Source organism: Sciurus carolinensis, chromosome 10, assembly GCF_902686445.1.
Source record: "Sciurus carolinensis chromosome 10, mSciCar1.2, whole genome shotgun sequence".
NCBI lineage: Eukaryota > Metazoa > Chordata > Mammalia > Rodentia > Sciuridae > Sciurus > Sciurus carolinensis.
The window spans coordinates 32,454,488-32,480,737 of record NC_062222.1 but is presented as its reverse complement, the minus strand read 5'-3'; the positions used below and the strand labels follow the sequence as shown (position 1 = coordinate 32,480,737).

At 34.9% G+C, this 26,250-nt stretch overlaps 1 protein-coding gene across 7 annotated transcripts in view; it reads right to left on the bottom strand.

Moving 5' to 3' along the window:
* Gria2 (glutamate ionotropic receptor AMPA type subunit 2) overlaps positions 1-26,250 on the bottom strand; it is a 134,493-nt gene that overhangs the window by 20,427 nt on the left and 87,816 nt on the right. For all 7 annotated transcript variants that reach the window (XR_007110508.1, XM_047566548.1, XM_047566543.1 and 4 more), the window contains exons 6-11: positions 22,277-22,438; positions 7,945-8,112; positions 7,578-7,682; positions 6,801-6,911; positions 4,818-5,024; positions 3,974-4,344 (exon numbers count right to left, since the gene is read on the bottom strand). Coding sequence is in view for 6 of the 7 variants with exons in the window: in XM_047566548.1 (XP_047422504.1) it covers positions 3,974-4,344; positions 4,818-5,024; positions 6,801-6,911; positions 7,578-7,682; positions 7,945-8,112; positions 22,277-22,438 (1,124 nt within the window). In the remaining variant the exon portion in view is untranslated. The remainder of the gene's footprint in view (positions 1-3,973; positions 4,345-4,817; positions 5,025-6,800; positions 6,912-7,577; positions 7,683-7,944; positions 8,113-22,276; positions 22,439-26,250) is intronic.

The following is a 26,250-nucleotide window of genomic DNA, read 5'->3' as shown; positions in this document are numbered from 1 at the left end:
ACCATAAACAAAGATATGACACAAAACATAATTCTTAATGAATAAAAATCAGATGCCTTCACGGTATGGACAGCCCTGTTCCTCTCTGTCTCCTGCTTAAGAAAAAAAGAAAACTAAAAGGAAACAAATTAGATGTTTAAAAGTTTGTCAAGATGTAAATCACCAGTGTGAAATATGATAAAATAGCAATATTTCTGTGACTATGAATTCTTACATACAATACTTTTTAAAAGCTTAATAGATTACCATTAGTTTACTGTAGTTTGATGTAGATAAATATGTCTATACATAAAAAGATATCTAATGTATTATTTTGCTATTCGATGATATGGTATTCTACACTTAATTAAATAATTTGAGTAATATTAACAAACAAATAAACTGAATATTTTCTTTGTTGTCAGTAACTTTGCTTTGTCAGAGTTACTACAGCAAAGTCAATCAGATTGCTAGAGTGAAGAGGATATACTTCTAAAAATTTAATCACAAATATTTGACAATTAATTAACATTTAAAAATGTACTCCTTATTAAAACAGATACTAGATTAAATTGTTGGGTTATATTGGTAGAATACAAATTCCGTGAAAAAAATAAAAATTAAAAAAAAAAACAAGAAGAAAAAAAGGCAGGGGCAAGTTAATTTGAAAGGAAAGTTGTTTTTTTTTTTTTTAATTTTTAAGATGAAAACTACTATTGATTAAAATGAGAGGATTAGCAATGGAAAACAATAATATAAGCACGTTTATCACAAAACTCTATGAGATGCAAATAATTAAATAAATATGATAGCATAGAAGAAGTTAAATCATTCTCACTTATATTTTGAAAAGGTTATTAAAGACTTATAACTGGAAAATTCCTCAGGCAGACACAACTACTCTCAAAGTGTTCACTATTTATCCCATGATGTGGGAGGAATAAACTACACAACAGGTAGACTATATCTAAGAGGGCAGATTCATTGCCTGAAAAATTAATCCCTTCAAACAGAAGTTGATCACTGGCTAATTGATTTTGACTCTATCCACCCTACCCACTGAATGCTAACTTACAATGTGTCTGGAAATCATTTCTATAATTCATTCCTTTTCTTTGAAAAAGTAAATATCACCAGTTGATTTCTATTTCAATGTTTAAGCCAGATTCAGTGAGATTAAATATTTCAATTGATTTAAAATGTATGAGCTCAAAAAATTGTTAGACTTATAAGTCATTCAGAGTGAAAAATACTTAAGTAATTTGTTACTTTCAAAGGTTTTTAAAGAAGTATCAATTAATGCTTCTGAATAGACAAAAATGGTTTCTATAATAAAAAACAATAAATTTACTTCTCAGCATATGCATTAAAGAAGGAAATAAACACACATATTTCCTATTAATTTCTATTAAATAATTGTTTTTAAAATAATATATACTTTATATTTATTTAAATCCTTTAGAGACATTGGGGGGAACACCCAGAGCAAGCAGAAAAATAGTTCCCATTTTTAGGAACTATTCTTTGGAAAACTATGTCTTATAGTGAAGTTATTGTAAAGTTAATATGCTGGCCAATGACTAAAACAATAAGTTCAATCAATCATTCTAGATTACAACTTAAATGTGTTCTATGAACATCAATAACAGTTCCATATCATTTTTTAAAAAGGGATGATAAAAACTTTTTAAATACTTAAAGAGCATTTCTTAAAATAATCTGCATTTCAAGCTTTTTCTTAAAGATAATCATCTGCTCTACTCTTCTGAATAGAGTAGTCATGTCACATTCTAAAGCATGATAGTTTGCTTCATTTTTTAAAAAACATTAAATTTTTCAGCACTATACATTGTGTTCACTTTTAATGCATATCAAACATAAAAATAAAGATAAGTATCTTTAAAATTTTATTTATTTATTTATTTTTGTAATACTGGGGATAGAACTCAGAATTTTATGTTTGCCCAGCAAGCACTGTACCACTGACCACATTCCTAGTCTCACATTTTAAATTTTCTAATAAAATAAGTTTTGCATATATATATAGATACACAAATGAATATAAAAAATGCTGAGATGAAAAATCAATCGTGAAAAAGTAAAAAAATATGCTAGCTAAAAATCTGTGTGTCTTACTAAGAAATAAAAAATGTTCTGTGTGAAATTCTATGAGTCATGACTTAGGAATGAAATTAAAAAACAGAAAAAAACATCCTATTTTGAAGCAGGCATAATGAAAATAAGAACTCATTTAAAATGTCCTAGAGGACCCTGCAATGTTAAGTGTATCTTTTGCCCCAGTCACTGTGTGTAAACAGGGATCCCACTCCTTGACAAACCTGGGATACATGAGATGATTAATGGTGAGCAGAGCAAACAGAACTGAAGATCCACCTATGAGAACTCAGATAATGTATCCTACTTCGTGATGAACCCCAGACACTTCTCCTACTCATCCGAAACACAGAGCACAATTTACATCGCCCCAGGAAAATTGCCTTACATCTCAAACTAAGGTAACATACTTCAGTGGCCTTCTAATCAAAGGTGAGCCATTTATTTAGTACTTTATGGACTGGAGTGTGCTCACTATGATCCCCTTTCCCTCATTATTAGGAACGTCTCTTCATACCTTTAACTTAAATCAGATAAACTAAATATATAGATGAAGCAGTGAATCTTCTATATTCTGCTAGAGATGAAATTTATACATATATATATATATACATACAGTCCCTCCCACATGTATACATGTCGTGCCATGCAAATATCACTGGCATTATTTCTAATTCTGTGCAGTAAGCCCCAAGGAATATGATAGATCTAAGCTTTTTTGAATCTATATTCATAAAAATATGATTTTTAACAAAAAATCACTACCACCACAATTCCTATCAGACAAGTAAATCATTGATAATTTCTGTCCACATGGCATATTTTCCTTATCATGCTTTAGTGGAACACATTAAAAAGATTTTAGAAGATATAAATTTTTGAGCTTTTCATATTTTTTTGAAATTAATAACTCATAATTCAGAAAAGTGTTCAAAGTACAATGTAATGAATTAATATCAGAGAATTCACCTCCTTCACTACATAAGGCATCCCTTAGAATCAGAGGAGGGTCATCTAGCCCAAATTAAAATGTGCCAATAGACTATTAGCCATTTGGCTTTCAATGTTAAAGTTAATACACTAGAGAATACATGACTTATTCCTCTGAAAAGCCACATATGGTTATCATTCTCACTCATGTATATAAGATAAAAGTAATCAATTTACTATAATTGGGCATTATAGTAAGGAACTTACACATCCTAATGATACTAGAGGAGTTTATTCCATGTTGTGTGTGTCTACCATTAAACATGGCACAAGCTTTGTAATGAATAATTAATCCTCTCTATGTATTTCCAGATACTCAGAAAATATGTTACCATCATTTTAATCCAGTCACCAAACCTCAAAGAAAAAAATTAAAAAAGAAATAAAGAAAAACAAAAATGAAACTTGTATGTCTTTCTTATAGTATTTCTACCAGTCAATGTTAGGAAAATAAAATGGATGGATGTGTGCCAATGAATTTTTTTCCAACAAGTTGTTGTGTTTTTTTGTTTTGGTTAATGAAGAATAATATTGCCCATTTTCCCATATACAGGTCTGTGAATCAATACACAGATGACTGTAAAATGAGAATATGCAGCAAAAACACGGTACCCCTCCAAGAAGGCATGGAATGATAGGAACCTTATGCATTTTATAGCCTCTCCATGGTGTGTATAATTTCACCAGGGAAATACCTGATCAACATTCAAAGAACATTGTTCAAATATTTCACAGGCTTACGCCGATGGTCAAAGTTTGTCCTTCAAAGTCTTAAATTGCTTGGACAAGCAGTCGGCAGCTGGTAACTTCTTTAGAGTGAATTCATAAACACCATGAATATCCACTGGAGACCTAAAATGCACAAAGTTGAAGCAGGTGAGTAACCAACCTTGGCGAAATATCGCATCCTTGCTGCATAAAGGCACCCAAGGAAAACCAGAGACTATTAAAAATCCCAAATTCATTAGTTGATTCACTAGTTTGTGTTTCTCTTCCATCTTCAAACTCCTCAGTGTGCCACTCGTAGGGGCTAAATCTGCTGACCAGGAATAAAACTACACTGACCCCAATGTAGGCAAAAACAATGCACATCCAGATCTCATAGGCTAAAGGATCAAGAAATGAAAACACTCCTGGTTTGGACTTCTGAGGCTTCTTGATCATGATAGATATCCCCAGGCTCATGAAGGGCTTTGAGAAGTCGATCACCTCTTCTCTCACAAGGGTAATAGTTAATGGAGCGATTGCAATATCCGCTTTCTGGAAGGGAAACAAAGGAGAGGAGGAACTGGAGTTGCAGTCAAAAAGAAATCATGGTTACATGATTGGATGGAAAGGGAAGGAAAGACATCAGAAAAGTGGCAACAATTATTTCCCTAGGAAAGTGCCAGTAAAGAACAAACAGGAAAGCAATTTGTTGGCCAAATATCCTCCCTCTTTATTAATAAACAGCATACCCATCTGACTTGACCATAATTACACATCCACACCATATCTATGTTTTTGCAGCCTTTATAATATGTATGGCCCATACACTTCAAGACAGATGTATGCCTACCTCAGCTATCTGCATGTTTACTTCTGGCTTCAGTCTCAATCTTTCACATGTTCACAGGGAAATAAGAGTAATGTGGGACACCAGCAACCTCAGATACACACACTTGGAAGGGAGGGAAGGCCATTCTGTCACAACGGTTCAAATTAAACAGCTTTACGAGGAGAGTCATACTTACCCCATAAACAAGTTCTCCAACCATCCCATTCCAAATTTTCGTGTCTGCATCCCTGGCCCCATACTTGCCATCCCCAACAATGGTCAACTTGTACTTGAACCCACAGTGTTTTGCGATTTCTGCAGCCAGGTCGACACAATAGCCCTCGTAGCGCTCATTGCCTTCAAGCATTTCATGGTTTTTCTTCATCATAACATATGGAGATTCCTATATGGAAAGACAGCACTTTAGCTGATTAAAATAGCCGAGTTAATAATGTACTCGCATTGAATCAAACTTCCTGGTTTAGTAATAACATGTTTGCCAAACATAACGTAGAACATAGATGGTGTACAACATGAGCATGGAAAAAGATAAGCATAATGCTTCTGGAATAAGGGTCCTCAAATACCTGTCATTATATTTCATTAAGATTACTAGTACCCATGGCACATGCCTACAATTCCAGCGACTCAGGACAAGATGTTGAAGCAAGAGGATCACAAGGTAGAGGCCAGCCTCAGCAAGTTAATGAGACCCTATCTCAAAATAAAAATTTAAAAGGACAGGGGATGTCACTCAGTGGTGGAGCAACCATGGATACAATCCTTGGTACCACAAAAAGAAAGAAAGAAAGAAAAAGAGAGAGAGAGAGAGAGAGGCGGGAAGGGGAAAAGAAAAAAAAGATGGTTTTTATCTAACCATATCAGAATTAACAAGATACTTAAAATCACAAATTGGTAGCATGTCCCCTTCTGTTTGTAATTCCTAGAGCTGGGAGAGGAAGATGCTGCTCACCTCTATTTTATTCAACACTGGCTCTACCATACCCTTACTCTTGGTTAATTTTGTACCAACCACAAGAACAGCATCCACCCACAGTCTTGTGTCATTGCTACCCCAGGAGGTTCCATATGGAAATTGGGCCCATCTGTGTATCCCTTTGATACTCAGACTTAAAGAGTCAACACCATGGTGATGTGCTGATTCTACTCCTGCAGGTTTCAGGTCTCACTTCCTCTACGAAATGTAAAGTCCTAGGATGATGGTGCATGGATAGCTGGCGAGCAGTACCCTGCTCTGAACTTCAGAGGAAGCACGGAAAAATGACTCAGCATCATTTCATGTTCTTCAATGGAAGAGTCACCAAGGATACTTGAGGTCTCAATTCAATAGCGCTGCTCGACATGATGAAGGTGAGAATCCACAAATGTCTAACTCACCCTTACTAAGAGACTTTCAAGCTTCTACTGAGGTTTTCATTCAAGTCCATTACTATCCTATCTATATTTGCATCCCTTATTATTGGGATAAGGAATTCCATAAATCTATTACCTCAGTGCTAAAGTGAAATGAAACACGATTATTTGTCACAAAATCATATTCTGTAATGAACTCTAATTTCTCAACTTCACTTCACCAACAGCTTGTTATCATAACCCACGTTTCCCTTCCATCTATCCAAAGTCCAGATGTTCAAGATTCAATTCAATTTTGCCTCATTCATTTAATATGCATTTATTTTATACTGGCATGAACCAACCACTGTGTACAATCTAAGGGTAAAAAGAAGGTAGATCATCTTGGTTTTTAAGAAGTTCATCTTTTATTATGAAACAAAAAAGTGGAGAACATTATCAGCCCATGTAACAAATGGAATACAGAGTTTACCCAGAGTTGGGTGGAAATGGAAAGGCAAAACATCTGAAGAAATATGACGACTCTCTTAAAGTCTTTGCCCTGTTGTTTATCTGTGTGTGCAACAGGGAATGACCTCTTCGTCAGGCTAAATTTCAGACTTGCACAAGACAGGGAACAGTGTGAATGGTTCTGCAAGGGTCTGTGTTGTTCTTTTGACAGAATAAAAAATGCCATAAATGATTATAACATTGCAAAAGCAGCTCTGTATTAGTTATTGTCCTAAAACATAAACAGTGACACTCCTTGGAAGATATTTTTCATCAGAAAAAGGAAAGTACAACATAGGCAAATGCAGCTAATTACCAAAATTGTGGTGACCACAACAGTCTTATTCTCAAGCCCAGAGGTGTCATTTCCAGAGGGGAGCTCCGTAAGGGTAACAACCATTTTGTCCACTTCACTCCAGTATCCAATCTGAAAAAGGTCACAGCAGGGAGGCCCATGGATAAATGACCTTTCGCTTACCAAATTATTTAATTATTTTTAAGCCCATGTCTGAGTCCAAAATTACACCCACATTAACTGAGCTTCTTCTAAACTAAAAAACATGTACATGTTATCAAACTAAAAAGGAACTATTCAAAACAAGCAAAAGCAATTCTTAAAATGGGCCTGTATCTTCATATTCACTTTTCACATTCTCTATGAGTTGTTCAGGAGTGATCTTACAGAAATAAATAATAAATACCAAACAGTGATATTTTAAAACTATGACAGTTAAAAGAAAGATGTTGAATTGAAGTTAATCCACATTTGTAGTTACTATTTTTTGTCTTCTGAACCCTAAACCTTCAGTAATAGTTATTTTTTTCTTACCAAATTCTTTTTATTTTTTTGACAATATTCTGAAAAAAAATTATAACAGTTTTACTTACAGGTGATTTTTAAATTACATTTCAATACTACTTACCAGAAATGAATAGATTTGATTCAGAAAAAAATTCAATAATATATGTTTCTAGAAGTCACTAAATTCCACATGAACCGTCTCTCCAGGATGTTTTTGGAGAAGTGGGATGACAATTAGCTAACTCACCTCTCCACAGAGAGACACCTGCCTTTAAATCTCTAAAGATTTACCTTCCGGGGCCCATTAGTTTTGAGCTCCATGATGTTAATTGTATAGTTTATTCTTTTTCCATTCTGGTCAAACTTTATATTTCCTGAGAGACCTTCAACTTGAACCTAATAAGGAAATGGAAAAGAAGCAGAGTTATACATTTACTTCACTCAGATATACAAACTGCACAGATAATTCTTACTGGGCTCCAGTGAAGCAATTACTTTGATTGGATTTCTTTCAGTCTTCAACCTACCTTTGTGTTGTTAGGAGATAATGCTTGTATATTAAATATAAGAATAAAGCAAGCAAGCATGACAAATTCATCAGGAAAAAAACAAGAATGGCTATGTGAAATCACAATAACACTCATTTTGAGAGACTGACCTGTTTGAGCGCCCTTTCTATTTCCACACCTTGTCCCCAGGGGACTGCTGGGTTTGCCAAACAGTCTCCTGCATTCCCCCTTCGGGAGATCTCTATTCTCTGCTTTCGTAGGTTGCGGAAAGCTTCGGTCATCACTTGAACAGCATCGTAGGTCAGGGCAGAAGTATACTGAAAAGGTCCACATGCATGTCATTAGAATGGGAGAAACATCAGAAACTCGTTGCACACTGGCAATCCAGAGAGCAGTTGCCCACCATGTAATCCAAGAGCTTACAACAAAATTCAAGATTCAAACACAATTTTTACATCTAGAACCCTGAGGATCCAAGAAAGTGGTATGGAATACTGGGACTACAGCATGTGCTCTTGGCTGTGAACATTTTCTGTTATGTTAGTATATATACTATTTCAGGTAGGACCTTTCCATAATGATTATTTCGATGCTATTTTTCTAATTGGTTTCTCAGGAAAGCATTATCACTTTATGGCAGGTTTGACGTTATACAAAGGTATCAAAGAAACAAAGAAACATTTATTCACCATCTAGTAAGAGAAATGTGGAAAGAGTACACGTGAATTTCAGGATGCTCAGTCTCTGATTCAACCCTGGCGATGCTTATGTACATATAACTACAGTGGTCTTAGGAGAGTTACTTAAGTTCTCCTGAGTGATTCTGATCATAGAGTAGATTTAAAATTGACCAAACTTCATGATTTCAATACCCTCTTTATTCTTTAACACTCTGTGATAACACTGACTCTAAACTACCAGTATACAGAGTTCTGTGGGATAGAAGAATTATAAAAGGAACTAGAGCCAAGTAGAAAAATACTACATGAGTACCTTACATATCATAGAGAACTAGATGCCACCAGACTAATCTTCCTTATTTTTCAACCATAAGACTATTTAACTCCCAGTACTGCTCTTCTTTCAGGAAGATAGTGCATGAGATGGCCATGTTCCTTCTTAGGAACATCCCTCCAACAGTGCCCTGACTCCATCCTTCTAATTTCCTGAAGACATTATTTTGGCAGTCACACATCAAGACCTTTCCGTAGCCCCCATTCTCTATTAGATCATCTCTATTAGAAATAAAACTGCCCTAGTATCTCCAACCACAGATAAATAGAGAAATAGATGTCAGAGTGAGAAAGAAAGAAAAATAAAATGATTCTTATCCTTAAATCCATATGTCCTTCCAAGGTCTACCCCATTTTTCTGCTCCACCACAGACAAATTCTTTGAGAGAAATTTTCTAAATTCCATATCAACCCTTCTTGCTCTAAGTGCTCGCCTTTGGTCCATAACTTTAAATGCCATTCATTTTCTGAACATTACTTCCTTCAGGTTCCCCTTCCTGCCCACACCTCTCCCAGTTACTCTCCTCAAACAAGGGTATTTGTTCTCTGCATGTCTTTACCAATAGCTGAGCATCTTATGTACATATTTTGTATTTGTCTAGTTCATCTCTTCTCCCCACAAGGATATTTACTCCAGGGAACTACAGATCTTGTCTGTTACCACTGAATTCTCAGAAACTGGGGAAGGGCTGGGCACACTGCAAAGACTGATGAGGAAGGAAGGAAAAAAGGAAGAGAGGGAGGGATAAAGGAGGAAGGGAGAGAGGAATGAAGGGAAGTAGAGGGAATAGGAGGGGTGGAGGGAGGAATCAGTCCTCATGAGACTCACATTCTCTCCCATTCCAGTGAAAAGATATACATAGATCATTGCACTATATTGCAATACTTTAAGTTGACCCCATGGTAGATAGACATCTGTCTTCCTTCTTTCAATATGAAAAGATTTTGCAAAAAGGCAAATAAGAAAACAGCTTATGTGGTGTGAATCTTCTCCATGCAGCCTGAAATCTTATAAGCCTCCATTTTATTTTTATGCCAGAATGTTGGATGAGAATATCATTTATTTAATCTTTGCAAATAAATTTATTTAGTTGAATTGCTTTCATTTTATCACATACATGACATAGGTGGGCAAATTTGGTGGGGAAGTTAGGAGGGAGAAAGAATAAAAAGACAAAATCAGTCTGAGGCTATACATACTATGAATGAAAACGAGTGCTGCAAATATAGTAAGATATTTATATTTATCAGCAAAAATTCCTTCTTTTACTTTTCTTCCCCCTGCCCCAGGACTGAACCCAGGACCTCACACATGCTAAGCAGATGCTCCACCACTGAACTACACTCCTAGCCCCATTTGTAAATACTTTTTTTCTAAAATTTCTTCTCAAATACCAACTTCTTCTCTTGGGCTACAGTGTCCTATATAGGTCCTCTCATGGGTCCTTCTCACTATTTCAGTTTTCTGAAGAATCTACAGATTATCTCCTGAATGATCCCACTTGTGTTGCCTACAGATAAAAGTTGCAGATTTTGCACAAATTGGGAATGGGTTTCATTTAGATCTGTTTGCAAAATCTGCAACTTTTATCTTTAAATGGCACATACAAGGTATTAGGCAAACTATAACATATGAGATCCACGTAGGCAACTTATGCTGACTTGACACAGTATGTGATTTCTGAAATGTATCCCCCCAAAATATTCTGGAAAACAGCGAATTTTTATACAAAGATATTAATTATTTATAGTGTGAAAAATATTAGAAATGACCTAAATTTCCAAAAACAAGGGAATGTTAAAAACACCATATTTTCTGTAATGGAAGATATTTTGCAGCTATTACAAAATGATACTAATAGAAGGCAAACCACTATAGAGCAGAAGAAAGAATAAAGGGAGGAAGGTGGGGAAGAAAAGAGGAAGCACTGGGGACTAAAGTTGAGCAAATTTTATCTCATGCATGTAATGATTATGTCAAAATGAACCCCACTGTTATGTGTAACTATAGTGTACTAATAAAAAATTTTTAAAAGTGATACTAAGAAGGTTATATAACAACAATTAATGCATTCAATGAAATAAGTGATGAATATTACTATTATGACTCAATAGAAAAAGTTGGGCAACAACAAGAAGACTGACAAGAAATAGTTATATCCTCTCTAAAAAAAAAAAAAAAAAAGAGGGGGAGGATATAATAATAGAGAGGAAACATAGATAATTACATTTCTTTTCCTAAATTCTATAATATCCATGTATCATTTTTTTTTAAAAATTAGATTATATCCCCATTGTTTCATATCATGTCTACTTAAGGAAAGACTTTTGAAGCAAATAAGAAATGTCACAGCAGGGTTAATCTACCTCACTTGTGTGTCTGTTTCTATCATCCTAGAGGGAAACGCATTGATGTATTTGCTTTCTCATACAGAAGTCAGTTCATTGCCAACTTAACTCTTAAAATAATGTCCAGATCTCTGGATGGGAAATGGAGCCTAAATTGAATAAATTGGAGGTTAAAAATATTGCAATTTGTATTAAAATTATGATAATAGCTAAAAGCCAAAATCTTCATCGAGTTCACTTGCTCACATTACTAGGAGAAATCTGTAAAGCCATTTACTAAATATATTAGTGGTCTATAAATGTTGGTGAACTACATTAAAAAATAAGATTAGACAAAATGAACTAAAAGCACTTAGATCCATGCTGCATATTGCCATTATAACTGAGAGCATGAGCACATTAGAAAGAAAAATCCTTTCAACCTTTTTCAAATGCTCAAATCTAATCAAGTCTTAAGCCTATTATCATTTTAAATTAAAAGTCACAGTCACAGAAACACAATTCTGGGCTGAGAGAAAAATCAGCTGGTTCTGCTTCCAGAGTTCCTTTTGGTTTATGTTCTGCATATGTGGCTCATTGATTTCTCTAAACAAGTATGTTCACATTTTTGATTGGATAGTTAAATATTTCTGTTTTATTCGCCCATCCGCTAAAGTAGATGTAAATTAATTTGAAGGGAACGTGATGGCAATGTAACTATCTCCTTCTTTGAAAACAAATGCTTCATCTCTGCCCTGATGTTTACACTCTGTGAAATCCCTGAGCTGGAAATTTATATTTCAGTGGGGGGCTGTTATGCTTTGCAGTCCTATTTCACGAACACATCATCTCCATGCTATCAGAAGAAATCTGGAAAGTCGTCTTTATGGTCCATTTTCCAAATGCTCTTTTTATTCCATTTTGAATGTGTATTTATTGAAATGTAGTATTCAAAATTAAGTAAAGCATGCATTTTAAATCTGTTTATTTTGTCCAACAGTAATTAGGCAAACCAGACAAGTCATCTGATAATACATTACTATAACCACTGACACCAGAATACATCATGCCTGACATCAAAAGCAGCAGGGGTGGGGGTGTATGTGAAGTTCTATGTTCATCTCAAACATGATGCATATAAAAGAGGATAGAACACAACATAAAATTTTATGGATTATCATCACAATAACATCTTTTCCTAAATATATTATCCATCTCATGAACAACTAGAAAAAAGAAATTAAAAAATAGAAGTACTAACCTTTAGGTACTATCAAATTGTTACAAAATTTCCTACGAATGGCCACTTTCTGAATTTTCCATGGAACTCAAAATTTAGCTGAGAGCAGTTTAGAAAGCATTGCATTTAGTATCATAAGACAAGGAAGTCTCCATTCCAGATTTTACCATTTACTACTCTGTTATCTTTGGGCAAGTTAAGTGAAGTATCAGTGTCTAAGGTTTCTTAGTAAAATAAGAACGAAGACTCTTCTATGCCACAGAAGTGTTGAAAATTAAGGAAAAAGAACTATGTTCACCCAGCTCTCCATGTGGCAAATCTCAGTAAGTCCTTTTAAAAGAATCCTGTGCCCCAGTATTTTTATTCAAATTTTGTAGGTGTAGATACCAAGTTATAAAGTTGGGTTTTTTGTTTTGTTTTGCTTTGTTTTGATAATGGGAATTGAACCCAGGAGTGTTCTATCCTGAGTAGAACACTTTTTAAAAATTATTGTTGTTTTTTGCTTTGAGACAGGGCCTTGCTAAGTTACTGAGACTGACCTTCAACTTGCAATCCTCCTGCCTCAGCCTCCCAAGTCACTGAGAATACAGGCATGTGCCAAAGTACCCAGTTTAACGTTGTATTTTATACCTAACCACAAAAATATGTGACAAAAGTAGAATTTGAATCTAGATTCTGTGACCGTGGGTGACTGTTCTGGCTTGCCTGGTTCTGTACCAGTTTTTGAACAATCTTGAAACCCAGGAACCACTCAATGCCAAAGTAGCACTGAATATTTAGCAAATACTATATCAAATAAGCAGATATGTAGATAATAAAAAGTGTGTTGAGTTTAAAAATATGCTAAAGATATAAGTTATTAACCAGGAAATTTGCTTTATTTTTTCCTTATATTACTGTCTACCCTAATGTAAAACTACTTTGTTTTCACAATGTTTTGAAAACCACTATCCTGCTCAACAAAAAGAGTTCTCGGTCCAATAAAATGATCCTCACATTGACATATCACAGGCTCTGAGAAATTTTGAAGCAACATTTCCAGGTTAACTGTTGAATCACCTTTGCCAGATTAATTACCATGTTTAAAAATTTCTGCATATAAATAAAAAGCATAAAAATAAATGTCTATCAACATCTAAAAATGCTTTTTAAAAATTTCCTTAACACCAGGTTATTTTCCATAAAAATAATGTTTTGCATAACACTTTGGAATGTTAAAGGTCTTAAAGCCTGGTAAATTTCATATACTCATTTCTAAGTATAAGATATTTAAATAGACTTATTGTATGCTGAATGATATTTTTGAAGAGGTTCTTACACAATGAAATTATTTCTTTCTTTTACACACTAATTAGCAATGGAAAAGAAAATGGGGAGCACCAAGAAAATAAATAAACCTATATGAAGAATTTTAAGAAGGCTTCTGTAAGCTCCTAGCAATATTCAAGAATCAAATAAAGCCATAAGAAAAAGAACAGTAGGAGGAAATACACTATATCCTTAAAATTATTCACTTGTCTTAATTTCGAATTCAACAGCCGTCTACCCTCTGGAAAAGAGCTGTCTGTGATAAGGTCATCTTTAATTTACTGTAAAGCATTTTGAACATGTGCCCTTTGAAACTTCACTGCATAAAGGCATAAAATCTTCATAAAAGCTCCACATCCTTGGTAAGCACACAAGCCATATCACATTTTCCAAGGGTATGAAATGAAAGCTCCATTGGCAAGAAACCAAAATTAACATCCTTTATTATTCTTTATGAATAATAAAAATTATTTGAATCCACTTTGATGAAAGACTCTTCGTGTAAAAAGAATACATTCAAAAACGACATATTTTTGCTTAAATTACCAAAAATGTCTCCTGACCTTGACTAAAAATCTTACTTAAGGAACAAGCCTTTTATATTCAGAACCTTGAAATGACATACTTAAGAATACAACTTTCAGATAAAGATAGAAAAAGAAATTTAAATTAAAGCACTGTCTGGTTTTGGTTTAGCCAACAGGTAAAGACTTCCTCAGAGGCAAAGCTTTTATTTCATTCGTTGCAAAAATCCCTCCTGGTGTCTCCCATTTGCTAGTTGTAGCAGTTCCTTATTTTTTACAATCTATGCAAAAACACATACTGTCCAGGGTGATTTAGGTTTCAGTTTGGGCACCTGGAGATCAAAGATGTCTACATGCAAGTCACTACAATCTTTAGCAGATGTGGAACCACATGAGGTTTCAGAGATTCAGCAAAAATGAGAAATAGTAATGCATTTTTACTGAGGGCCCAAGTTAGTTTTTCACATAATCATGGTATTAGAGATTCAGGAAAATATTAGAAATCTTCACTTGTTCCCTTTTCAGATAAAGAATGTGGAAATGTTACCTGCCCTAATCTTGTCCCACCCGGGGGACCCAGTTGAATTTCTACCACATCCTAATCTTGCTTATCTTTGAGGTCAGTATGCCTGAAGGCCAGAAGTTTCTACTTGGTTGAATTAGCCAAAGCGGGTTGAACCTAAGAGGGCTGCCAGAGTACCAGACAACCTCTAACTTCATTTTAACTCCATCTGCATGCCTATTCCCTTCTTGTCTTTCTTTTACCCTTTATCTATAACCTCCAAACCCTCAAAGGGTTGAGAAGTTGATTTGTAAATTATCTTTCCCTTCTATTCTTGGCCAAGAATAAAAGTCTCCTACACTGTTCAACTTGATGCTCAATCTTATGTGTTCCGAAATTCCAAGAGGGAAAGTCGATCCAATCTTTGGGGGAAAATATTGGTAACAGAATTGAGATTTGGACCCAGATAGCCTGCATTATAATTATAAACACCAATGATGTACACTCAATGGTATAATATATATAAAATTCCTTCAACTAACTTTTGCAAAATACGTTCTATCAAAACCAAGTATTTCCAAATTTATGAGGATATTTCAGTCACATACACACTTTCAAAACTATAAAATGTAAAGAACAAAATCTGCAAAGCTTCTAGTTTGTTGGTGGGCACAATACTTTAATATTAGCAATGGTAAATGCTAAAGAATCAGCTGTGGTTTTGGTCAGTTTAAACACTTCTGAAGCAGAATTAATTCGATTAGGCCACCAGGGTACTATTTAATGCACGACACTAATTACTGGACTGAAAAAGATTTTACTATTTTCAGACAGGCCTAATAAGTCTCTTAGGATAGCAATTAAGAAAGTTAGTATGTGTGTTAAGTCGTTTCCCAAGTAAAATGAGATTCTTGTGAGAAAGACATTATTTAAATTGCCACACAAATGTCAAGTCACATATTAGTGTTGAATTCCTTAACACCAGCAAGACATCAAAGACCCAAAGGAGAAATGGGGTTATTATGAGAGAAGATGGAATGGATAGTCATATCTTGCAAGTTTGTTGGAGACAAGGAAAACACAAAATCCATCTCAAAATAGAAATATTTGTAAATTATTTTTTACAGAGGGACAAATCATTATCATAATTTGTCTTTTTTTGACATTGTTTGTTTAAGAAAGGTAAAAATACCTACTTTCATCATCCCACAGGTCAATCTAGATGCTATGGAGGATCAGGTCAGATTTCTGCAGTCACTGTACATGTCACCAAGTAAAATGACTCACTACGGTTATGGCTGAATAAATGGACACACCAATGTTGTGGCAGAAACTTCAACCAAATTTCATAGCAATGATCACGACATATTTTCTCAGTGATTTGTATTTTCTAAGTGATTACTTTTATTTTACAGTTCATTATCCTTCATTCCTATAAGTACCTCTCATGTACCTACTCTTGCAAATCATCATGTAAGACTCAGAGCCAATAAGCTAAATAAGAATCTTATTTTTAATCTACAAATATTTCTCAATGGAATTTATATCAGCATATTATAAAATGAAAGGTTGAATTTCTTTCAGTTGTAAATAAGGAAATTAAGAGAAATGGTAAATGTAACAAATTCACCTATCATGTCTGGCCTAGATTGTTTGTAGCATTGTTCTGCACCTGTATTGCCTGCTATCTCTTGTCACCAGGGCAGCTAGAGCAATCTTCCTGCATCTAATGTGAGATCACCAATCTATTCTAGGGTTTCCCTGTTGTACTCAGAATAAGACAAAGTATTTCTTAGTATGTCACCAAGGCACACAAGACCAGGATGCTGCATTTTTTCAGTGCTAGTAGATCAGACCCTGGACCTCACACATGCTAGGCAAGATCTCCCACTGATCTACACCTCCAAGTCCTGGATTCTGCACATTTCTAAAGTACAATTTCTCAACATTCCCTCAAAACACTCCCAATCAACCTTCAGCCTTGTGGAAATGTTTATATTTTCCTTGCCCTGGAGATTTCACCTAATTTCTTCTCACTGGAGCCACTGTTCCTTCTACTTGCCCTTCATTTCCACCTCTCTTTCAGGTTTAAATTCTATGTCGCTTCCTTCAAGAAGACTTTTCTTACCTCCAGAACCAGAATTATGTGTTTATTATAGGTGATAGCTTGCTTTCTTCTTTGCAAAGTGTTTATCGAATAGCTTGGGATATATCCATGAATAAACAATAAAACTGCACTTACTTTCAAGCAGGATGAGGCAGACAATAATGTAATGAATCAATTAATGATCAATACATTATACTTCAAGGTAAGAATGGGAGTGGGGAGATGGAGCCAAGGAAGGGTGATGTTACCTCTGATGACGGAGAGACTGCAGTTTTAAATAGAGACCCTCTGTCAATTAGCTTCTTAAGAAGATGCCATTTGAGCAAAGATCTAAGCAATGCAAGAGGCTTAGTTATGTAGGCATATAAGGGGAGAATGGTCCAGAAGAGCGAATAAGCAATGCAAAGTCCCTGATGTGGGCAGGTACCCAGGGCACTTAAGGATTAGCAAGCCTGCCAATGTTGCTGGAACACTGTGAGTGAATGGGACCATGCTGAGAAATGAGGTGACTAAGTGACAGAGCATTTAGGGCCTCCTAAGTCAACAGGATCACTTGTACACCAACTGAAACAAACACATTGGAGGATTTGGAACAGAACTATCAGGATGACAAAGATGGAGAGAAGTGTAGGAAGAGAGAAACCAGTTCATTAGATTTGGGGGATCATCCTGGTAGAGACAGGATGGTAGTTGCATTGAGAGTGGTTGTGGAGGAGGTGGTAAGGAGTGAGGCAGCACTAATAAAATTTTCTGACAGATTGGATGTGGGCTGCAAAGGAAAGAGAGAAGTCAAGGTCATTTTCAAATTTAATCTAGGTAACAACTGAAGGTTTGACCTGCCATCAATTGAGATGGAAAAGACTGTTGAAGAAATAATTTGGAGACGCTAAGAAAAGCTAGTTAGTAGTGGAAAATGAAAAGTTCTGTTTTGAACATGTATGTTTTAAGCTCTCATTAAAGCAGTTTGTATCAGCTCTAAAAGGGAATTGCTGAGTTTTAGTCTGCAGATTGTGAACTCCTTGAAGAACAGGGTTTTGTCTTTTCTTTTAACATTTAGAACAGATCCTGCTGCAGAGTAGAAATTCAACAAAAATGTGTTGAATGGATAAATAAATGAGTGAATGAATGAATGTCATCCCAAGTCATTAGCAAATGAGTGAAAGACAGTGAGATTTAAAATCTTAGTGCAGGGCTGGGTGTAGTTTAAGGGTAGAGGGCTTTCCTAGCATGCAAGAAGTTCTGGGTTTCATCTCTAGCACCACAAAAAATTAAATTAAAAAGTAAAATAAAATCTCAGTCCTATGATTCCAGAGTTATTTTTGGTATATTATGTAAGAATAAAGAAATTTAAATGTTGCAATTTATATTTGATGTCATTAAAATATATTGGACATTTCAACTCATTTAATTCAATTTAATTCAACTCATTTCAACTCAATTTATTGAATAAAATTTATTTTCAGTAGGAAACTATGGAAGTTGCATTAACTTTTCAGGAAGACTAAAACTTTAAAACAATCATTTGTTTATTATTCCCAATTGATTTAATTTCCTAAGCCAACCATGGAAAGAATTTTATATAATGAATATTTTTTACAAGTTTTCATGCCTATAGCACTAGTTTTTATTGTAGAGTAGTAAAATGTGATTTAAATCAACAGAAAATGTACCTGATAGAGTCAATGATCCAAAAAACAACATCAAACAAAGTAAACCTCATTGGAAATAATCTCATTAGAGATATCTCTGCTCCCTCTCCTTAAGTGAATCATATATTGAGAATACACTATTTACATTTAGAGAATGCAATATAGCCCCTCCTAGTTTTGCCTTCCTTCTTCTGCTTATGGAAGTAGAGAAAATCTAAAAAGCATTAGAGTAGTTTTCCCACATCCATGCTTTTGATTTCCATTGTTTCAGTTATCCCTGGTCAACTGTGGTCTGAAAATATTAAATGGTATGTTCCAGAAATAATTCATAACTTAAAAATCACATGCTAATCCGAGTAGACGGCTGTAACCTCACACTCTCTCACTTGGTCTCAGCCATGATGAGAATCATGCTTTTATCCAGTGTATCCACGTTGTATATGCTACCATGTTAGTCACTTTGTAGTGTGTCAAATGGACTGTTTGTGGTATGACAATGCTTGTGTTCAGTTAACCTTTATCTTACTTAATATGGCCCCAAAGTGCGAGAGTAGCGATGCTGGCAATATGGATATGCTGATGAGAAGCTGTCAAATGTTTTCTTTAAATGAAAAGATGAATGTTCTCATTACAAAGAAAAAAAAATTGCACACTGAGGTCACAAGGACTATGTCATTCACCTTACTGCTCACCTCATCATGTAAGCATTGTGCCATCTCAGATTATCATAAGAAAAAGAAAGGAGTACAGTATAATAAGACATTTTGAGAGACTAGATTCACATAACTTTTATTATAGTATATTATAATAGTTCTATTTTATTATTAGTTGTTAATCTGTCGTGCTGTCCCTAATTTATGAATTCAACTCTATCATAGTTATGTATGTATAGGAAAAATCATAGTATATCTAGGGCTTGATACTATCCATGGTCTTAGATAGTCACCTGGAGTCCTGGAACTTACTTCTCATGAATAAGGAGGAACTATCAGAGCTTTTAGTTGCTATCTGTTACATCTACTGGCAATTGAATAGCCTTAACCTCTGACAACTCTCACAGCATGCTCCTTTCACCAGTTCTAAATATTTAAGTTCTTGCAATTGCAAAAGTTGTCTAGTTCCTTGAATCTATCATGCTGTTTCATCATTTCCATTCTCTGTACCTGCTGCTCTTTCAAAGCACCCTCCCATACTTATTTTCCTGATCAGCCATGTACACAATGCTGCTCAGGTGTCCCTCCTACAGAAGTTGTTCCCTATCTCCCTCCCACATTCTGCCCTAATTATATGCAAAGAACTGGCACATTTTACATGCATCATTCTCTATTATAGTTGCATATTTGTCTCCTCCATAAGACTGTAGATTCCCAAGGGCAAGATTCATACATTTTTCATTTGTATTTTTATATTCAGTTCCTGACTTTCCAGTACATGAGCAATCTGTGTCTGTGTTATGATGAACTCCCACCTAAAGATACATTCTCTCCACAGATTTTCAGTGATTTTTTTTAAAGTTTAAAGACCTTATAAAATATACCTCTGAGGCAGAAGTAGAGAGATCACAAAATGTTAAAATTGACATAGACCTTTGCAACTGGCTAATTCATTCCTTTTAGGAAGGGAGTGGGAAAAGAATTTAGCCTATATTGGTATCTATGCCTCTAATGTTACACTAAATGTTTAAATGTTATCTAATTTTCACAGCAACCTGGGAATTAACAGCCATGACTGCATTGAACAGATGAGAAAACTGGACCCAGGGTGAAATAGTAATTCAGAATCTGTTTTTCTACTCATACATCTATGTTCTTTGCAACGTTCCAGAATGAAGGACCATCGTGATCTCTGAAAATTGTTAGAAGTCACCAAAGGGAGACATTATGGAAGGGAAATGCGATAGCAGGAAGTGAGGAAAGGAAAGTCTTCATGTACACACTCAGCAGAGGGAAATCTGGCAATGGTTTTTGGCAAAAATTGTAACAGAATGCATTGCTAAAGATCCCTCATGCCCTGAATACACCACACATTTTGATGCAAGACACATGAACCTGAATAATGGTGTGACTTCTAGGAGAAAAAAAATCTAAAATCTCATGTTCTTTCAAACTTCTCACATAGTCAGCAATGGGACAACAAAATGACCAACAGAGTATTCAAAAGGTACATGTTGGTTTTATTTGAGGATGAATGTCACATGTGCCCTTCATCAAAGAACTTAAATGGCATCCTGTCTCAAAGGATGGAAACCTGAAGTTCCACCATAAAGAGATTGGCAGTTACACTTCTGTTGGGCACTAAGGTAGACACAACTCACATTACCTGAGGGTACAAGTGTCCATTCCTTTTCCTTTTCTCAACAGTCTTGTTGCATGCAGATCCCTATGAGACCACATTATAAACAGCATAAATGCTAAATTTGGTCAAGGTCACCAAACAGGAAGTTATCTACTTTTTTAAAAAAATTAAATCAGAGTTATTTTTTAACATCCTATGGGATGCTTCTCTGAAATTGACTTAAAATTAAAAAGATTAATTTATACACCCCAACATAGAAAACATCAAACTTTCTAATCCTTATCTAGGACCAGTTTCATAGCCAGACACAAATTTATAGTCAAATACTCTCTCCATGATGTATAATCAGTAAAATAGCACTTCCTGAACTGGTTCGTGTAAAACTTACTTTATAAAACACAAACAAACAAAATCATTATACATTTGAATGTACACATGTTTTGTACACTTTGCTTGTCACGATCACAAATCTCTAGTTTCATAAAGAAAGTGAACAGCATGCTTCCTTCAGTCCATTCATTTCTCAATCCACTCTTGGCCAAGTCAATCTTAACTCTGCTCTCAATAAGATTAATAAGAAAGGAAAAGCCAAAACAAAATAAAAACCTTACTTCCAACAGCAGAAACAGAACATTTGAAGGTAAACACGTGCGTGTATATAGATGCACATAAAATTGATCAAATAAATAAGTGAAGATCTCAGTGTATCCAAACCCATAGAGAACAAAGCAGAATCTGTATCGCCCACATGCCACAGCAGCAAATTACATCTAGTACTCATGAATTATTGGTTTGATTGCATAAAGCAATATATTTATTTTTTCAATTATTAAAGTAAGTTAAGATTTTTATCTGCTTTCTAAAAGGTCCCAGAGTCCAGGCTATTCATCAGCAGTTATTTTACACACACACACACACACACACACACACACACACAAACATAAATACACTTTTTTGTGTGTGGTCATATGCTTATTGACCAAACGACTACAAGGACTATAAAAGAGTTTTGTGCAAATTAGAGAAAATTGACATCTATTATTCTTCAATTTATTTGTAAACAAAATTTTCTAAGTCACAGCCAGACTGCCTTTTATTCTTCAGGTCTTAAGTTAAAAATTGCCTCCTCCCCAGAGGAGGCCTTCCCAGAGCATGTAATTCAAGGTAGTCTCTCCTGCTGTGTCTTTCAGTTTGTGTCCCTTCCCTCCCTGGCATTCTTCTCTCAGTGCTATTGTCCTTCCTCCACTAAACCGTCAACAGAGACAAGTGCCTGGTGCAGAATCCACTCAATACAAAAAAGTCAAATGGATACATAAATGAATGCAGGTAATTGCAAACAATAAGAAAACAAAATGGTTTCTAGCTTCAATGTAATATAAAAATTGTATTTAGCATCTATAATAATAAAACTCTTTGCCATAATTTTAACTGGGCTCTCTATTCCTTCCTATATTTTCCACATTCCTTCTCTTCCCTTATATGGGAAAAAAATCAAAACAGAAATGAAAAGCAAACCTTAATTGTGGTTGTGTGTGCTCCAGGATATTCTTTTTCTTCCAGTGTTGACCACCTTTCTATAAATTTAGACACCAAGGAATCATCGTAATCCACGATCTGAAATCCAGAGACGTTTGCACCTCCAAACTGAATTTTTAGTAGGTCTCCATCAGTAAATCCCTAGATATAAAACACATCTAAGTCATCCAAGTAGAACTTAACATTCACCTTGTAACTCTATGCATTGTGGCTTCACATATTTCAAAGAACACGGGAGAGATACAAAGTCTCCAAAAATGTTTTCATGCATTTATCAGCCAAAGCTCTTTACTAGCACCTAACATCATGTAGGTATCACAGCAGGCCCTTAATCAATACAAGCATAATGATCGACTGTCTCATAAAGTACTGAAGGGTACTTGTACAAAAGTTCTTCATTTCATTGAGAGATCTTTCATTAATAAGGAATGGGCTTTATTTATTGAATCTACAACAGAGCACCACCATGTGGTTATAGACAATAACATTAAGCTAGTTCAAGACTGCAACCTTGTGGTCAAATCATTCCTATTTAAATTGATCATTCACTTTCCTGGTATAAATATCTCTAAAATGAGGACGGACAATACATGCCCAGTCATTGTTCTCAATTGCTTAATTGAAAGTAAACAATTTCGCATTAGGCTAGAAACTAATTTTATAGAATATATTAAATTTTAAAGATCAATATCTCTTACATTGGAATGAATCCAGTCATTACTAAAACTATCACTTCGTATTTCCATTGATTTCAAATATCGTACTGTCACGAATTTTAACTCAATTTGAATTATCAAAATAAAAATCACAGTTTCAATACATCACAATTATAAATATATCATATTTTACAATTATTTGATATTCATATTTTAAAATATTCATATTTTCACTTTTAAAATGATTCATTATTGTGCACAATGATTAAGGATTAAGAATGGGTCCTCATATTGAAAAAATATGATAATCTTTTCATTATTGTTGATATGAAAGTACATACAAATATGGAGTTACATTATTTATCTGAAGGAAGGGTAATTACTTTTGTTTACTCACAATTTTGTTTTCACTTTTTATCAAAATAATGTAAATACCACAAAAACACATATAACAAAATCTGAGATTCTCTGTTCTACCCCACACAAGGTCCAGTTAAGCTGCTTCAAGGCCTTCAATTTCAATGTCTTTGTTTTTCACTAATTACCTGTTTTTCTGAATGACACACTTTCACTGTTCTTTCTTAATTTCTCAATTTTAGATATTTTTATTTTTCACTTATGCCAAATGAGAATATAACCCAATTATATAACCAAAGCATTTATCTCTTCACCCATTTTGATCAATTTTTTCTGTTTACATATTCTTATCTCTGTTATTAGTAGCAAAGTCACACAAAAAAAACTAGAATTGCATTTTCTTCCTTGAGTATTATTGCACCCCAAAGTTAATCACTGTCTCTTCACTACTAGAGATCTCTATGTGCTTAACCTTACTTATTTTTCAGTTGCTTCCTGAAAACATTTCATATAGATATAACAGAAGCTTTTTTACAAAGAAAATATTCGAATGTCAGGAAATCTATTTCGATGTAATCCTAAATATTTAATTTCTAGAACTTTTTCTTACTGCTGCAAGCAGAATTGGTTCCTCTGTCCTACTCTACAGCTATAACTACCCTGATGTGTTCCTTCACTTCATTTCTGAGCAAATCTTATTTCCTTGGTCACATTTTCTTTCTTGCTTTTTTCTTTCCTTCTACTAGATTCCCTCATAGTTTCCTGAAACACATACTGGAAGTAAAGTTTTTGAGACATTTTGTGTTTGAAAATGATTTTACCCTGACCCTTGATTAGCACTTTGGCTCAATATAGAAATTTTGAGTTGAACACTCCATGACTTGGGGAAGAAGTTCCATTGACTTTCATTTTCCATTATTGCTCTTGAAAAATGTCATTTTTAATTCTTTTTTGTATGTGCCCTGCTTCCCACTCCTATCTACTTCCCTGCTACTGCCCAAAATTTCTAAAATCTTCTCAATCTCTGAAGTTTCTTGATGATATTCTCATTTTCAGTCTTTCTTCTATTATTGCACAATTAATTCAGTGGTTAGATTTGTGACATTTGGACATTTTTCAAAACAGTTCTTAAATAATTCCCTTCCCCTATTTTCACTTTTCCCTATTTCTACAAAGTCCATTATTAAAATCCTATAACCCTTAAATTAAATGTCTAAGTTCCTTTCAGGTTTTCTTTTTCCCATTTTATATCTTGTTGTTCTTTTGTTGTATAATCTGGAAGTTTTTCTCAATTTTACTTTCCAAATCATGTAATTAAACTTGCTATTTTAGGAAATAAAACAAATTAGCTTTACAATGCTTTTATTCTTCATTTTCTTTTCTTTTTTTATGGCATCTTTTTTCTGGGTTAAAAGTATTTTCCTTTATTTTGCAGTAGATATTGATTATAATTTTGAACACTTTTCCTATGTCTCCTGCCCAGTTTCTGTTTGTTTGTATTGCATCCTTCCTGGCAGTTTTTTGTTGTTGTTGTTTTGTTTGTTTGTTTTTCCTCAAATGCCTAGCCATGCTTGACTATTTCAGAACAAGACACTGGAACATTTCCTGGAATTTCTATATGTATGAATGAGGCTCATTAGCAAGTATACCTCAAAATAAAATAAATTTTTTGGGGAGGTGGACAGAAGTGTGTTCTGCCTATATCTGCTCCATTTGGTTTCTTCAGATCATCCACTGTCCACATAAGTGTATATATATGTGACTAAATTCTAGAGATAGGATGGCAGAGGGGGGATGCAAGGTTCAGAATTCCACTTGTAGAGGTTCCATTTAGTTGTCTTGTGTTTTTATCTCAGGCCTCTTGAGTCTCACAAATTCCTCCAATTCATGTTCTCTAGAAGGTATACTGTCAAGAGAGGAAGTAGGTGTTTAGGGACCAAGGCTTGTAGATAGTTGGTTGTTTGGATTGTGTGGAAAGAGTACTTAGGGTATCCAATCATTCATGCAAGGATCTTTGGATCAAATATTTTGTCCCAGGTGCTCCTCGTGACTCCTGTTTTTCTGGGATCTATCTTTGAAGTACAACTGATGTACCCCTTCCTCTATGGGCCTTTTCTGCTTCAGCCAAGGGCTCACATCAATTCCTGGAGAATCGCCCTTGAAATGGAAGCCACTCCCTCATGGCCGTTAGCAAAGGAAGAAGTAATTGGAATCTGGCACAAAGACCTCTCTCTCTGGCTGGTCTCATGTTGGAAGAAGGCGATATGCAACAGAGAGCCCCAAAGGATTTGAGCTCAGACTGAACCTAAACTTGACCTCAACCACATACTTACTTAGCTCTCTTTCCTACCTTGCTTTCTTCCCTTGCTCATTTACACATTGCTCCTGACAGTGCTTCCTCAAAAATGGGTACATATATCCCTGTTGGGCTTTGTAAGCCAGTAACCATTGCCTCCTTTTAGTTCTATTTCTTAACCTTGCTTTCTTGTTGTTTTTGGTTCTTCCAAGACTGATTCTCACAGGGGCTGTGCAAAAGGAGCAGGCTTGCTTCTGGTCTGTATCCCACTCTGCAGGCCCTTTTTTTAGTTTATCTTCCTTCTGTTCGTTATTCCACACATTTATCCTTCATCTGCTCTATGTCCTGAAATTTTTTTTTTGACTTCTGGCATAACTGATATATCCTTTTCCATTTTCTCCTTTCTTTCCGTCAGGTTTTAAAACATTTTTATCCTTTTACTGTCGTTTTACTGTAGTTTTACTACAAACAATACGTTCAGCTGCAAATTTGGGTAAGATTTTAAGCTGGCTTTGGTTAAGATCTACATTTCCCAAGTTTTCATCTTTCCTCTCCAAAACTTTTCACTTTATAAGGAGCAGAAGAGGTAAAAGGAAAAGGAGATAATGAATGACAGCAGAAAGGCCAAGGCACAATCTGAATTT